The sequence below is a fragment of the Acipenser ruthenus genome, chromosome 10 (assembly GCF_902713425.1).
Source record: "Acipenser ruthenus chromosome 10, fAciRut3.2 maternal haplotype, whole genome shotgun sequence".
Lineage (NCBI taxonomy): Eukaryota > Metazoa > Chordata > Actinopteri > Acipenseriformes > Acipenseridae > Acipenser > Acipenser ruthenus.
Window position 1 is genome coordinate 43,749,653 of NC_081198.1, and position 14,832 is coordinate 43,764,484.

General features: G+C 35.3%; 1 protein-coding gene across 1 annotated transcript; it reads right to left on the bottom strand.

The window, feature by feature from the left end:
• Window positions 1-2,094: 2,094 nt before the first annotated feature.
• Window positions 2,095-14,821, bottom strand: LOC117403093 (ADP-ribosylation factor-like protein 6-interacting protein 6). Its single transcript, XM_034005021.3, has 4 exons — window positions 14,226-14,821; window positions 13,582-13,635; window positions 12,798-12,930; window positions 2,095-3,968 (listed from the first exon to the last, which is right to left on the bottom strand). The coding sequence occupies exons 1-4, from the start codon at window positions 14,566-14,568 to the stop codon at window positions 3,875-3,877; spliced, it is 624 nt and encodes a 207-aa protein (XP_033860912.1). The 5' UTR covers window positions 14,569-14,821; the 3' UTR covers window positions 2,095-3,874.
• Between the last annotated feature and the right edge of the window lie 11 nt (window positions 14,822-14,832).

Below are 14,832 nucleotides of genomic sequence, written 5' to 3' on the forward strand. Positions count from 1 at the left end.
ACTTCTGATAAAATGGAAGTACCATGCTCCAATCAAAATGGTTTACACGAACAATCAGGAACTTCTCGATCTGTCTTCATCTATAATATCTCAGGGTATAGTGGAAAGCTACAGATCACTTGGGCAAAGAATTGAATTAGGAAGTGAAAATAATGATACAAAAAGAATAAGTACATCTGGATATTGAATTTCTACCCAGACTTTGTGGATCAAAGGACAATATTTATGTAATAGGAATCAAGGATCTAAAGAAAATAAATCAATACATAAATAAACCCATATATGTTTAGTTAATGAATCACTGATACTTTTACATTTTGAAGAGGTAAAGGTGTGAAAATGGTTTCATGTTAACCCCAGACCAGCCTACTTTTACAAACATGTCCAAGTATATCAATCATTCTGGCACTTGTTCAACAGAGTCAACCAGGGATTAATTATTCTTAAATTAGGCCATAAGCACATGAAATGTGTGAATGCTAGTACTAGTTGGGAAGTAGGCTGAATAGAATGACATAGGTTAAGGTGAGGGACCACAAATACTTAATTCCTTGGGGACAGTGAAACAAGAAGAAAAGACAAACAGAAATGCCTCGCCGGATAGGTAGGATACATTGCTAAATTTTGGAAAACTGGAGTCATGTACCAACAGATAAGATTTAAAAGTCATTGTCAACTGAAATGCTGTTTATTATTATTATTGGACACAGCAATTTTAGTTTTCTCACTGTTGCACACATCTTCCATTAGAGGTAAAGACATAATCACTTCAATGAAAAATTTCATGAAGTGGACACGCTTTGGGACATGCCTGGGTTTCAAACATCTGCTGTATGAAGCACCTGTATGTTCAATATTTGTGTGTTCAAGAGAAGTTAGCTGTGTACTTTTTTATTCCCCTGACTATTTTAAACAAGATACACAGACACTATGGGGTAGATGTAAGGATATGCGCAGCGATTTGCGGGTGCAAATCCCCCACAATGCTGATGTAAATTGGATTTTACCAGCCACTAGAAATACAGCGTATATAAAGAATAGTGTTCACCTGGCGTTCTGCACCCGCTATCAAATTTGCATTTGCTATCATTAATCCATTACAATTATATTGAAATGCATTAAAATGAAGAAAATAGCTTGGAAATGATCTGGATACTAAATGGGCACAAGCATTGTGATGTAAGGATTTTGCCTTGCACTTGCTGACGCTCCAAAAACTTTACACCTCTTATACAAGGTGCAAACCATTGTAGAAGTGAGTAACTAAGAGCTGTATAAAAGCACACACCTGCAAAGACCTGTCATTGGCTTCAGGATGGCTGCTGTGCTACACTTCCTGATGCAGAGACACTTGGCTCTTGTTGAGGAGAGGCAGGAACACGTTCGGGGAAGGACAAGACGAAGAAGACCCTGTATATTCTTTGTTTGGGATGCCGGAGGATGTGGTGCTAAGGCATTATCATCTTACTCCACAAATCATCCTAGACCTAGTAGCTGAACTGAGGAACGAGCTAGACCCCAGCGTCAATTTAGGGACCGCTATTCCAAAGGATACTAGCATAACTGATGTTGGCTGAGGCTTTTCCAAACAACTCCGTTTCATGCTGAGACCTAAGGACTCTCAGCTCCTTCTTCAGAAACCTCCCCACCCCTCCCCTCCCCTCCCATGCGCCAAAAGGACTTTGCTGCCCTTTGACAGATTTCCGTTACTGTCCATGCTCTGACATTCCCATGACATGTAGTGTGGCACACTACTTTCTATATAGACTTACAGAATTTGAACAAGCTTACTCTACAGCATAGTCTTGGGATCCTTGTTCATTAAAAGGACTAATGGAACAGAAATATTTTACTGAAATGTAATGTATTATATTTTTTAAAAGTGTCTAGACTGAAGGATACAAAACAATATAGAGAAACCAGGTGAAATGAACTGCTAATAAATAAAATACAGGATTTATCAACAAAAAGAACAATACAACCACTATTACTTTTTGTTTTGTTAACTTGTATTGTGGCATTTTATTTTACTATCTGAAATAACTGGCTGTAGTAGTTGCCCTGTATTAGCCAATAAAGCTATGATCTGCAATAGAAGGGTTTAACAACAATTTTATTGTTAAGCATATACAGCATAATTTAGAACACAAAATACAGTAACATTGTTTGCATGGTTAAAAACAAATGCAGATTTAATACATTTCTTCAACATGAAAATAATTTCTTTAAGTTTTCTGTTATATCTTGTAACACTTCATAACTTTATATTTTTCTAATGTTTATCTTTCTAGGAAACAAATGTCATGATATTTCAAGTACTTTGAGATATCTTGCATACATTAATAACTTACAGGATACCGCTCTCTGTAATTGTGTTTATTATACATAGGGCTTCTGATTTTCGGTTTTAACTGATAAAACACCCCTGATGCAAAAAAAAAAAAAAAAAAAAAAAGGGTGGATAGCCAATAAACACCAGAAATGGTTAATCAAGTCACGTTGACTTTAGCCTTTTCCCATTAAAAAATAAAACCTACTTCAAAAATAATAATAAATACATTTCCAAGTGCTGCTGGGCAATGTCCCGCCTTCCTGACTTGCATCTATCATGAATATCTGAATACTTTAAACCCACCCCAACTACTAAGTGATAACACATTCCTACATTTCTATTGGAGACTCCGCTTGTGAGATTTTTAAAAAAAAGATTAAAAATCAGGACGGAGGCTTGTTAGCGGGATTTAATGCTGTATTACAGTTAAGACAGGGAGGACTTAAAACAGAATTGTGGCGAAATGTACAAAAATGCCTACACACAAAAACCCCAGAAGAATGTGCCCATGACCATAGGGATTTCGTTGTGGAAGACAGCAAAGGAAAGAAGGTACAACTTAAGTGTGCAAGTACTGTCGAGTTACTACATATTTTGACCAAAAAAAAAAAAACGCTCAAGCATTTTGGAAAGTAACTGAAAACACTAATTTCATACAGTATATCAAAAACGAAAGCCCCGGCAAAAAACGATTTACATAAAACTCGTAAATAACTAAAAATAAGCACCAAAAAACTCAATTAACTAAACCCAAAAAACAGAAGCCCTAATTATATATCATCAATTATGCTTATTGTGGTCTATGAAATCAGCAGATTCTGTAGTAGAAGAGAGAACAGGTAAAAATGTAGAGTTTTAAAGATTCTATGTAAAAATAATTTAACACAGTGTAAATTAATGCATATATATGTGTGCTTCAGTTAGTAAGCGTAATGTGCCTACAAGTGTACATTAACAACAATTAATTTTCAAAATACAGTGAAATGTATCATGAACTGTAATATATTTTATCTTATCCCACATACAATGAAAATGCCAAGTACAGGTTCATATTTTTTAGAAACACAAAAACTTTTGCCATTGAATTTTAGTTTTTAGTATTACTGCTGAATCTAGAATTGGGTATTTATAGTTATGGATACATTATTTTGTTATCATTAAGTGATAAGTTAAAGCACAGACTGGAGATTATCAGTGCTGAGAAACTTAGTGATCCCTTGTAGCCCTATTTTAAGTAGATGTTTTGCCTTGCAAGAACAACATTTAAAAAAAAAAAAAAAACAAATCCACAGAGACAGTCAAATTAGTGCTGTGTTTTAGTACAACTACTGCTTACAATACAATGGTTGTTTTTTTCCAACCTAATCAAAAGAACAGTATTTTTTAATTAGCTGTATTCTATCCATATCACTTCTAGGTCATGGAGTTTAATAGCACATTTCCATAGGTCAAACTCAGACAACATTATACAGCATGTCTAGACAAGTGATTGCTGTAGATTCCTGGTTTCAAAGAAAGTAGGTTAGTCGATGCAGATCATGTTCAAATAAGACACCAAATTACTGTCAGTGCCGCCATTATTCCATTTAGTATTGCCATGCTGTAGCCAATATGAAAGGAATGACCAGTTAACTTCCTGAAAAAAAGAAAAGATATTATATTATACATACCGAAAATAAGAGCAAGAAACAAATAGCGATCGTGCCTGCTCGATGAAGGCTCCACCGTGTGATAGTTGACCTTAACTTCCACGACGCCCTCACCTTTCATTCCAGGTCTATATTTCAATGATTTCATTGTATTAAGCTTGTAATGGAATGGCACTCAAGAGAGTTGCCCAAATCAATGTTCAGTAATAATGTGAACTGCAACTGCTGGTGTACTATACATTTATCCAGAAGCTTACTTACTACTACGTCCAAGACCCTGGCACCATAAATTTTGCTTTCAGTTTAGGCAGAGTGCCATGCATATTGTATACACTGAACTTTGCTGGACAGTAAATACTATCTCGGTCAATTCTTGCCAGGGTGCTCGACTTTGCCAGAACAGCACCATCTGACTCTGAGCTTAACACTTTCATTTTGTTATCCGCACTACAGCTGTGCAATCATTATTCAAAGCAACTATTTTGATAAGGATGTAAAAATGTACTGTTTATAAGTCAACATTACACCCTTGTAAAATCTGAAACCAACCTAATTGTTACATTGGGTGTGCCCGAGTCCAAGCACAAACTAGTATTTGTAACGAGCATGGACCCCTCCCGCTGCCCGAGTATGAATAATGGGTTCTCTGCACACCCCTACTTGTTAACCACTCAACATGCATCCTTTTCTAAAGATCTGAATGGTTTATTAACCAACATTTATGTTGGTGCGAGCTTATAATGTGGATATTCTATTAAATACATTTCAACCAACAACAGTTTTAGATGCTCTGGTAGGGCTTGTTCCACTTTGTTTATTTCTCTTTCAATATAAGTGTTAAGGTCCAAAGGCTGACCATAATACTAACCAATAATCCATATACTGCCAGACACCACATGTGGTTGGCTTGAACATAAGAGGTGACTCTGTATTCCCCCCACCTCTTCCCCACAAGCAAAAAAGGTTGCCCTAGTTTCGTTTCAAGGATAGTTTTGACTTGAGACCAAGTCATTGGGGAATTTGCCATCTGCGGAGGCCTTTTGCTCTAATCCCCCATGCAGGATACTTGTATCCAAAAAAAACTTGCTTTCTCTACCTTGTCCAAATTCAAAAGGCAGAAATCAAACGGCTGACATTTTTACTTTTGTCAAATACTTCTGTCGTGTCTAAAACTTGTTTACTCTTAGAAATGTTAGTACTTTAAAACACTGTCAATGTGCAGAGATTTGCCATTTATTATTGTACTTGAAAATGTTCCTTTTATATTGTGACTGAAATTCCACTAATTAAAAAAAAAAAACCAGAAATAAAAAAAAAACACTTCAACTGTTTCATTAGAACATTCGAATTTACAAAGAACTACTAGGCTGTGAGTACTTCGTGAATTTTAACAGTTGAGGAACAAAATAGCATTAAAAAAACATTACACACGGCTGTTAATATAACAAACAGAAAACTACCATCTACTTCAGAATTATTATTATTCTTTTATTTTTTAAATCGACTGCATATTGGTACTTTCTGCAGCAGGACATAAGCACACACATCCTGATACTAGGGTATGAAGTAGATGGGGTACAAAATACCATATATTATATTTAACTTCAGTACTTCATATACCACAGAGTTGCATGGATTTGTTTTTGTCCTTTGGAACTCTTTGAACTGTCAATATGTTGCTATTTCAGGCATTTAGATCTTTACAAACAAACAAACAAACCGTACAGAACAATAAAGGCGAACTTCGAAAGCTTGCTTAGCAGTAGTCTAATGTAGATTAATGGATGTAAACAAATACATTTGTATTCCTACAGATATAGCCATGTATATGTGTTAACATTTTGCTCATTATATATTAATTAACAAACACATAAATGAAAAAGGCACCAAACCATTATATCAAACCTATGTCATTCCAAATGTGGGGACATTTTTTAAAATGTAGTCAAAGATCTTGATAAATTCTCTATAGAAACCTGTCTATGCTGGCGGCTTAGTCTAGGAGTTAATACACAAAAGACTGCAAACAAAAGCTGAAATTATGCAATTACTTGAAAACAGCTTGTTGACTTGCCAACAGAAGGTATGCCTATGCTAATTTAATTAACAAGCTCCAACATATTCACCCAGACACCAGATCTTCTTAATAACATAAGAAAGGTTACAAACGAGAGAAGGCCTTTCGGCCCATCTTGCCCGTGTAACTATTAGTAGCTTATTGATCCCAGAATCTCATCGAACAACTTCTTGAAGGATCCCAGGGTGTCAGCTTCAACAACATTACTGGGGAGTTGGTTCCAGACTCCCACAAGTCTCTGTGTAAAAACGTGCCTGCTATTTTCTGTTCTGAATGCCCCTTTATCTAATCTCCATTTGAGACCCCTGGTCCTTGTTTCTTTCTTCAGGTCGAAAAAGTCCCCTGGGTCGACATTTTCAGTACCTTTTAGAATTTTGATTGCTCAAATCAGATCGCAGCATAATCTTCTTTGTTCAAGACTGAATAGATTCAATTCTTTTAGCCTGTCTGCATAGGACATGCCTTTTAAAACAGAATAATTCTGGTCGCTCTTCTTTGCACTCTTTCTACAGCAGCGATATCCTTTTTGTAGCGAGTTTACCAGAACTGAACACTATATTATAGATGAGGTCTTACTAATGCATTGTAAAGTTCTAGCATTACTTCCCTTGATTTAAATTCAACACTTTTCACTATATATCCGAGCATTTTGTTGGCCTTTTTTATATCTTCCCCACATTGCCTTGATGAAAACACTTCTGAGTCAACAAACTCCTAGATCTTTTTCATAGATTCCTTCTTCAATTTCAGTATCTCCCATATGGTATTTATATTTGGATAAAATTCACTAGATGTGATCGAAAAATGACAAACTCTGTTTTAGAGCAGGTGCAGTGACTTTTTACTGTGCTGATTAACAATTGCCATCACAGAGATGCTGCAAAATGATCTGTCGATCTTGGGCAGGTGCTGTGACTCTTGGTCTCCCAGTTCATGGCCTGTCATTGACAGAGTGTGTCTGGTTATACAGTCTTGCCAGGTTTGAAATTGCTGGCTGTGAGCACCCAAGACGGCGAGCCACAGTACGCTGCCCTAGTCCAGCCTCCAACATGCCGATTGCACGAAGGCGCTGCTCTCTTGACGTGGCATATTGTTTTTTTTTCTGTGATTTTCTTTATTGCTTTTATTGCAAGCTTGAATTCAACAGCTGAAATCACTCCATATCCAGTGTCCAATCAACTGTCTCACTAATTAGGTGATTAAGTGCATATGCTTCAGTCATAGTCACTCAAGCGTGTCATGGTCAAGGATGAATGATCGACCGATTAAAAAGAAATCAAATGATTTTGTCAATGTCCTTCATTTAATTATATTTGTTTTAAGCTTCTAATATGCTATATAAAATAACTATCTTTCTGTTTTGTTACTTTATACACCTCTGCTGTTCGTATAGTCACGCTCTCTTTCTTTAAGGGATAGGACCTGTCAGCTGCTATCAAGATTCAAATAAATGCTGTTACCATAGTTACACATATTAGCAGCCGCAATTTGTGTAGCACAATAAAATAAATACAAGTATCTGCAGCATTCTTGACCCACTTTCACCCACATGCTGGTACTGATCCATCTCAGAGACTTATCAAATTATTAAAAAGACCCATTCACACAGCACAAAACTGTGCCATCTATGCCAGTATCTACTCTGAAGTAATGGAAATCATACTGTCATAACAAGAGACCAGGTCTGAAGAATGTGCTTCTCTACACCCAGCCCACCCCACAGAAGGGACAAGCTCCATACTGTCTACTGTGTACTATGAAAGCAAACATTTTGAAGTACCAATAACATGGTTATGGTCTTTGGAAATGAATATGACACTTTCCAACCTTTGTCAATGACCTCTCTGAAAAATAAAACATACTGTGCTTATTCTCCACAGAATTGCTCTCTCAAGTACAATTCTAAATAAAAGCTTACAAGCAAAAATGATATTAATATTTGATTGCAGACACTGAAGCAGATCATCACCTTGTTAAGTCGGTCACCATGACAGTGTCCTTGTGTTTTTAATTATTAACTCTAAATGTGTAAGACAGAGAATGGTGAAAGGGACATTCCAATCGTAACATACAAAAATCAACTTTGCTTACACACTGTACTGAATTGGTACATTTTTATAATCTTACGAACACAATGTCAGTTTGATCTAGTACACTTAGAAGCAACTACAACAACAACAAAAAAAATCCATTGATTCTATTAAAAATGTATCCTGCTGGTCACATTAATCCTGCATGTTTCAATGTTAGAACATGTTAAATTTGTTCTGGGCTCCAGACCATCAACATATATTATATGTTAAACAAGGCCCTTGTCTGCAAAACATTAAATGGCTGCAAAATCAAATGTGTGTACAAATTGTATCTTTTTCTTTGATAAAATAAGCAGTTTGCATTTTTCCACTGAATTAACGATTTTCTAGGTCTACATCCTGCTCTACAAATACCCAGGACATTAATCCTTTCCGACTGTATCCAATGTGAGCAGTAGGCTGCTGTGACTGGCTGATTGATCGCTCTGTAAATCAGTCACACTCAATTAATACCTCCTGGGTACGTTGGCTGAATTTTGTTCTGAAGAATTTTAACAACATACTAACCAATGAACTCAGCCTGACCTGCACCAATAAGCTACCGCTCTGACCAGAACTGCATTCCATCCCTAATGTTACTGTTTCCTGCTCAATCACAACAAAGATACATTTATAGCTAATTCTATTTACATGGGAGATAGCGCTTTGCCAGTTAGCCTTTATTAAAAGACATTTACATTAATTTACTGTTCATGCTTTGGTAATTATAATCTCTCAGAAATGTGAAGTTATTATTAGATGGGTTAAGGTTTGTTTTTATTTATTATTGTGAACAAACTGCTATTATAAGTCTTTAACCAACTATAATTCCCTTTGCAACAAACACAACCAACGTAGTCCTCTATCATTGCGGAGTGATGTGTAGCGTTCTAATGCAATACACATTAACAGAATTAGCAAAATAGTCTTAATGTGTCAAATGATCTTTTACTAATAATGACATGCATGAACAGTGGATTAATATAAATCGGAATGGAAAAATATAAAACTAGAACCTCATTTAAAAAAATCTCCCAAACGGTATACTAATGTCAATGGTTCCTCTTTGATTTATGTGAACAGCCAAGTAAAGATAACCTAAAATTGGGATTCATGGTTGACATACTTATTTATGTATTTGTTATTCTTTTCTTTTTTGCTGTAATCATACAATCTGGTAAAGAATACCAATTACTGCACAATATACAGTGTATAGACTCATTGGATGGTTTGAAACAAACCTTACAAGCAAATGTTCAAAGAAAAAACGTACCATAAGCATACACATTCTTTACATGCCTAACTTCAGTTTGTGTTGTGAAGAGATGACGAACTACAGTTCATTCCTTACCACTGATTTGTTGTGGGGCTTGCTTATTAAAATCGTGCCTCTTTTTGAAGAGGAGACAATTATATATTCATGAATCTCATGATAGTAAGCAATATTAGAATATATTGATCTAATATAAAATACTGAATGCATGCATTACAGTTGTAAGTACAGTACCATGATATCAGGCACATGGTTTTGAAAACAGAATCATTAGCTTTTAAATTAAGTGTCCCTCACCCAACCAATCAGAGGTTAGACCTCATGCATAAATAGGTCATAATGACCAGACAGTATGATGTTCAATAACAATAGATGAGTGGTTTGAAAAGATAAAATACATATGCAACGCATACAGTAACATAAAATAGTAATGAGAAATCCAGTATACCCCTTTCACAAGGGGTTTTGAATAATCTTTAGAGGACTGTTCATGGCTGTAAAATAAATAAAGTACATTACTGTATATATATATGTAAATAAATGTACATACGGATGCATTTGTCTTTAACTATATATTGGTATTGCCCAATCAATGGCTTCCGTAACCTATAGATGATTGCTTTCAAAACAGGCATACTGTTGGACCCCATTTTAAAAGTGTGAATTATTCTTGAAATTTAGGACCCAAATTATGAAGGATGAGTTCTGAGCATCGATTTTACTGTGGACCAATGAAAATCAGACAGATTAGTTGTATCACATGGAGTGAATTGTAGCAGTTAAGAATAAAAGTACCAATGCTGCTCTCGTGTTCCAAGGCATATGGGCTTGACACAAGCTCTTATACCTATTGCTGTGATAGTTTCATGCAGTGGCTTTATCATACACTACCACAAACTTCCAATTCTGCATTAAATGCCAGAAATACTCTGCAGGCACAACTTAAATACTTTCAACTTCAGACATAAAAAAAAAAACCTTTTAGCCACCATCTCCATTAATTCTTAAAGGGTATATTACCTCAAAACCTTTAGACAATAGAAATAATGCATGTTTTTAAATACCTAAAATCAAGCGTAACATATTAAACATGGTAACATCATAAGCTACACACAAAAAAGAACCACCAGACAAACTAATTACCAAAGATGCCAAATACAGCTGTACATACAGATCTTGTGTCAGCTTACTTCCAATTCTCTCCCCTGAACATCAGCACATTCCTGTGCTGCAGGCAGTAGCATTGATTTCTTGTTCATGGAACAAAACAAATAATGCCACCGGCATACAAAAAGGTTAGGTTGTAGTAATAGTATAAAAATATATCTAGACATTAATGTTAGACTTTAATGTTAATTTCAGTGCAATGATTTACATATTTGAAATAAATTGAGATCTATAAATGTGTTTTTTTTTTTGTTTTTTTTTTAAATGGACACCTCATTATTTGACATTATTTATTAGCGAGGCACTACTGTATTACATTTATACTCGTTACAAGACAGAACACAAATAGCATGACTACAGTGTTATAAAGAGGCAGCCCTGTATTTTTAACTACAGCATTTGCAGTTTGTGGACACTAAACTGATCATTTATTGACCACCTTTTTAAAGCACTAAAAACACTTTTCTTAAATGTAAATCGTTACTGCAGGGCTTCCATATGTTTTGGTAATGGAACAGCGGATTCACTTTACTGAATGCAAGTAAGGGTTTATTATGCAACTTCAATATATTAAATGTGACACCAATGACTCCATAGTCAATGTCAGAACAATACAACATGTTTCTGTGCTCTGAATGTCAATGATTCATAAAACACATTTACTTTTCATGTACTCCACTTAGAATCATACACAAGGAAAAATCTAGTTCAGAAATGTGTCTCGACAAATTAATGAGGGCATTTTGGACTAGATAAATGTAAAAATATAACATTACTAAACCCGGTGCCACGTTTAAATATATTCTAGCTGATAAATACCCCTGCGTTTTTTTTTTTTTTTTCTAATGGTACTGCATATTTGTAAGATACATCAAATGACTTAACTCCAACTTTGATAGAAATTGGAAATAAGTCAATTCTTTGTTATTGCCCATTTTAATAGAGGAGCAGTTTAAAAAAAAAAAGAACTGATAGGTAACAGGTGTACTGAAAGAATACACTGCCATTTAACTATTAAGAACAGCTATAAAATGCATGCATTTAATAGTACAGTATTGTATACAATATCAATAAAACATGCAATAATAACCAATAGCTAGTTCTGCTGTTATTGAGATGTTATAGTGGTACAGTAGGGCTTGGGTTTGAACTGTCCTGGTAGGTTACCCTGCCTAAAAGCTTAATGTACATTTATACAATGTATTTAACCTTCAGCCAGTCCAGTTTGGTTGTACAGTATGATTGATTGAGGGTTACAAACTCGTACTACTCCTGCACACTGTCCAGTGCAGGGTTTCAAAACTCATCACATGAATAACAGTCATAGATTTTATGGAGCTTTCATGCACTACAGTATAGATAAAGTACTAATTATTCAACAGGGACATGATAGTTTAAACTCCTGGCTTAACCGAGTTTCTCACGGTGTCTACATTGTGCATAATTACAAGATGGTGTTTTTTTTTTATGTTCATAAATAAGCATTACCCGGTAGTACCATCTAGTGGTTAATATTTATGCAAACAATGCAGCATAAATTCAATTTCTTTTTCAATTTTTTTACAGAGGACAATTATGGTCAGCCTCTTCCTGCAAAATTGTGCAGAGTAATAATGTTAAAAGGTAATCAATTATTATAGTTTCCCTTTTTTTGGACATTAAATAAACTGATTGGCCTCTAGGTATGTGTAGTTTCAGCAAAGGATAGACTGTGATGTAAATAAACCAACTGATACTACTTTGCAGGGTTTTGTCATTATATAAATACACCTTTTGCACTGTGAAACTTCTGGATTTTAGAAGCTTTTTATTTTTATTTTTAAATATATGTATTGTATATTGCAATATTAATTAATTTATATATATATATATATATATATATTAGAGAGAGAGAGAGAGAGAGAGAGAGAGAGTATACACACACACACACGCACGAGAGAGACAATGCAATTTTAGATCCAAAATATTAACATGGTGTGCACGGTATTATTGTAAATGGAACAGTATGTCCTGTATAATAAAAACTAATCAAAATTCTGAATGCTTAGGTATTTACGTATAAACACAATATACCTACAAGAATAGTCATGAAATTCTTGGTCAGCAACAAATGCTTGAGGAAGTTTAATAGGTATGTTAATTTGAATCAAAATACTGCAATAAATTTCCCATTTCAAAAAGTAATAATGGGCAAAAAGAATAATGAAGAGTAACATTGATAGCATACCTAAAGCGTGCTGGAGAGAGAGGAGTCGGGGGAAACATTCCAGGTTCAAATGAATCAAAATAAGTCAAGGTCCAGGAAAAACTGCAACAGGTCAGCCCAGCACTCAAGGACAAAACCAGCAAACTCCAAAATCCTGGAAAAATATGTAGCAATGTGAACTTTTACTCAAATGTTGCAGTAGGCAAAAAAATGTATGCTGGCGAGCGAAGATTATGAAATTAGAAATGTATACAAAATTTTATCACACTGAAAAACAGCACCCAAAATGCAACTTGGTGAAAGCGAGAAAACTGACCTAAGGGCTATTGCTGGACTGTAGATACAACAGGATTATGATTTTAAACAAAACCTATTATACACTTGCAATTTTAAGCAGACTTGCATATATTGTATTCTATAAATGCATATGCTAGTTTGTACCACTGTTGCACAGAACATGTATTCCAATTTAAAGAACCAGAAAATAAACAATATCAATCAAAGGTTTTAACTGAATGATATAGTCCCAGCCTTTTACATTAAGGGTAGGTAATAATTTGCAACTCAGTCCTGGAAATTGCTTCAACTTGTTCTGCATGGAATATACTGTATATTTCTGTACTGGATTCCTGTTTATGCATTATAGAATACCTGAGTAAAGAATTAGATACCAATGTGAATAATCAAGAATGTTATATATTAGCCCAGAAATTATACCCAACAAACTATTACAGGTAGTACTGTAACTGTAGTATAGTACTGCATCATACTTATTTCAGTTTTAGTATAGGCCCCTATGCATTACCCAGTATGTTTATTTCTGTACCATCTTCATTTCTTTCTTTCTCTGAACGCAAATCTGCAATACATAAAAAAGCAGCTTTATAATTCAGGAAGTTTAATACACTGTGAAGTTAAGACATCGTGGTTATGGATTCAACTAAACACTGTGGAATGCTGGTCCATAAATACACAGCAGTGGTGTAAAACACGGTATTGTTCACACACCATTCGTATTATTTGTCTATTTAGCAGACGCCTTTATCCAAGGCGACTTAGAGACTAGGTGTGTGAACTATGCATCAGCTGCAGAGTCACTTACAACAACATCTCATCCGAAAGACGGAGCACAAGGAGGTTAAGTGACTTGCTCAGGGTCACACAGCGAGTAAACCAGGATTTGAACCGGGAACCTCCTAGTTACACACCCTCCTATCCGTAGCTCCAAAGCTAATATTAAGAATACGAGCCTTCCATTATTTATTATTGCAAAGCCAAAACATTGGAATTGCTAACAGTTATTACAAACAAAAATAATTACGTAATGATTAGTGGTGTAAATAACATTTCCACAGTGGTGGTAATTTCTTGTACACAATTCGGTATCTCCACCTTCCACGATGCAGAGAGATATACTGACTTATTGTAGGCCTATACTGATTAGTTTACCTTTTAAAAACACATAGACGAATGCCAAAAGGAATGCAACAACGGAAAGTATTACAATGCAACAAAGCATTGAAAACAGTCTGGCTGGCCACTTCTTGTTAGATTTGCTGGCGGATGAACGCATATTGTATTGTGACACAATGTTCCTCGTCTGATGCGTTTCAGAACTTTGCAGTGTTGCGCTTCTGGCCTCGGGAATTGCTTGATGACCTCGATCAACAGGATCGTCTTCTCTCACCAAGTCTTCGTCGAGGTTTCGAATAATATTAATATCTGGGTCCCAAATAACTTGGGGTGAATCGGTTGCTATTTTCCGAGTCCTAATGCGTACAGTTCTGGGCATTTTACTAACTTACGTAAGCTTTATATTATTGTACCAGTTGGTTGTACTAGAAACAACATAACAATATGCCTGGTTTAATATATAAACAAAACAAAAATGATCTAATACTTCCTAACACGGTTTTTAAAACGCCGCCTCTTCTTCAGAATCCTTTCACTCTGGAACCAACCCCTTTCCACAACCAAAGCCAGTGCATCCAATCCCTTGTCACAACTGTCTTTCAACACATTATTATAATAGGCTACAATTCAAGTCAATCTCCTT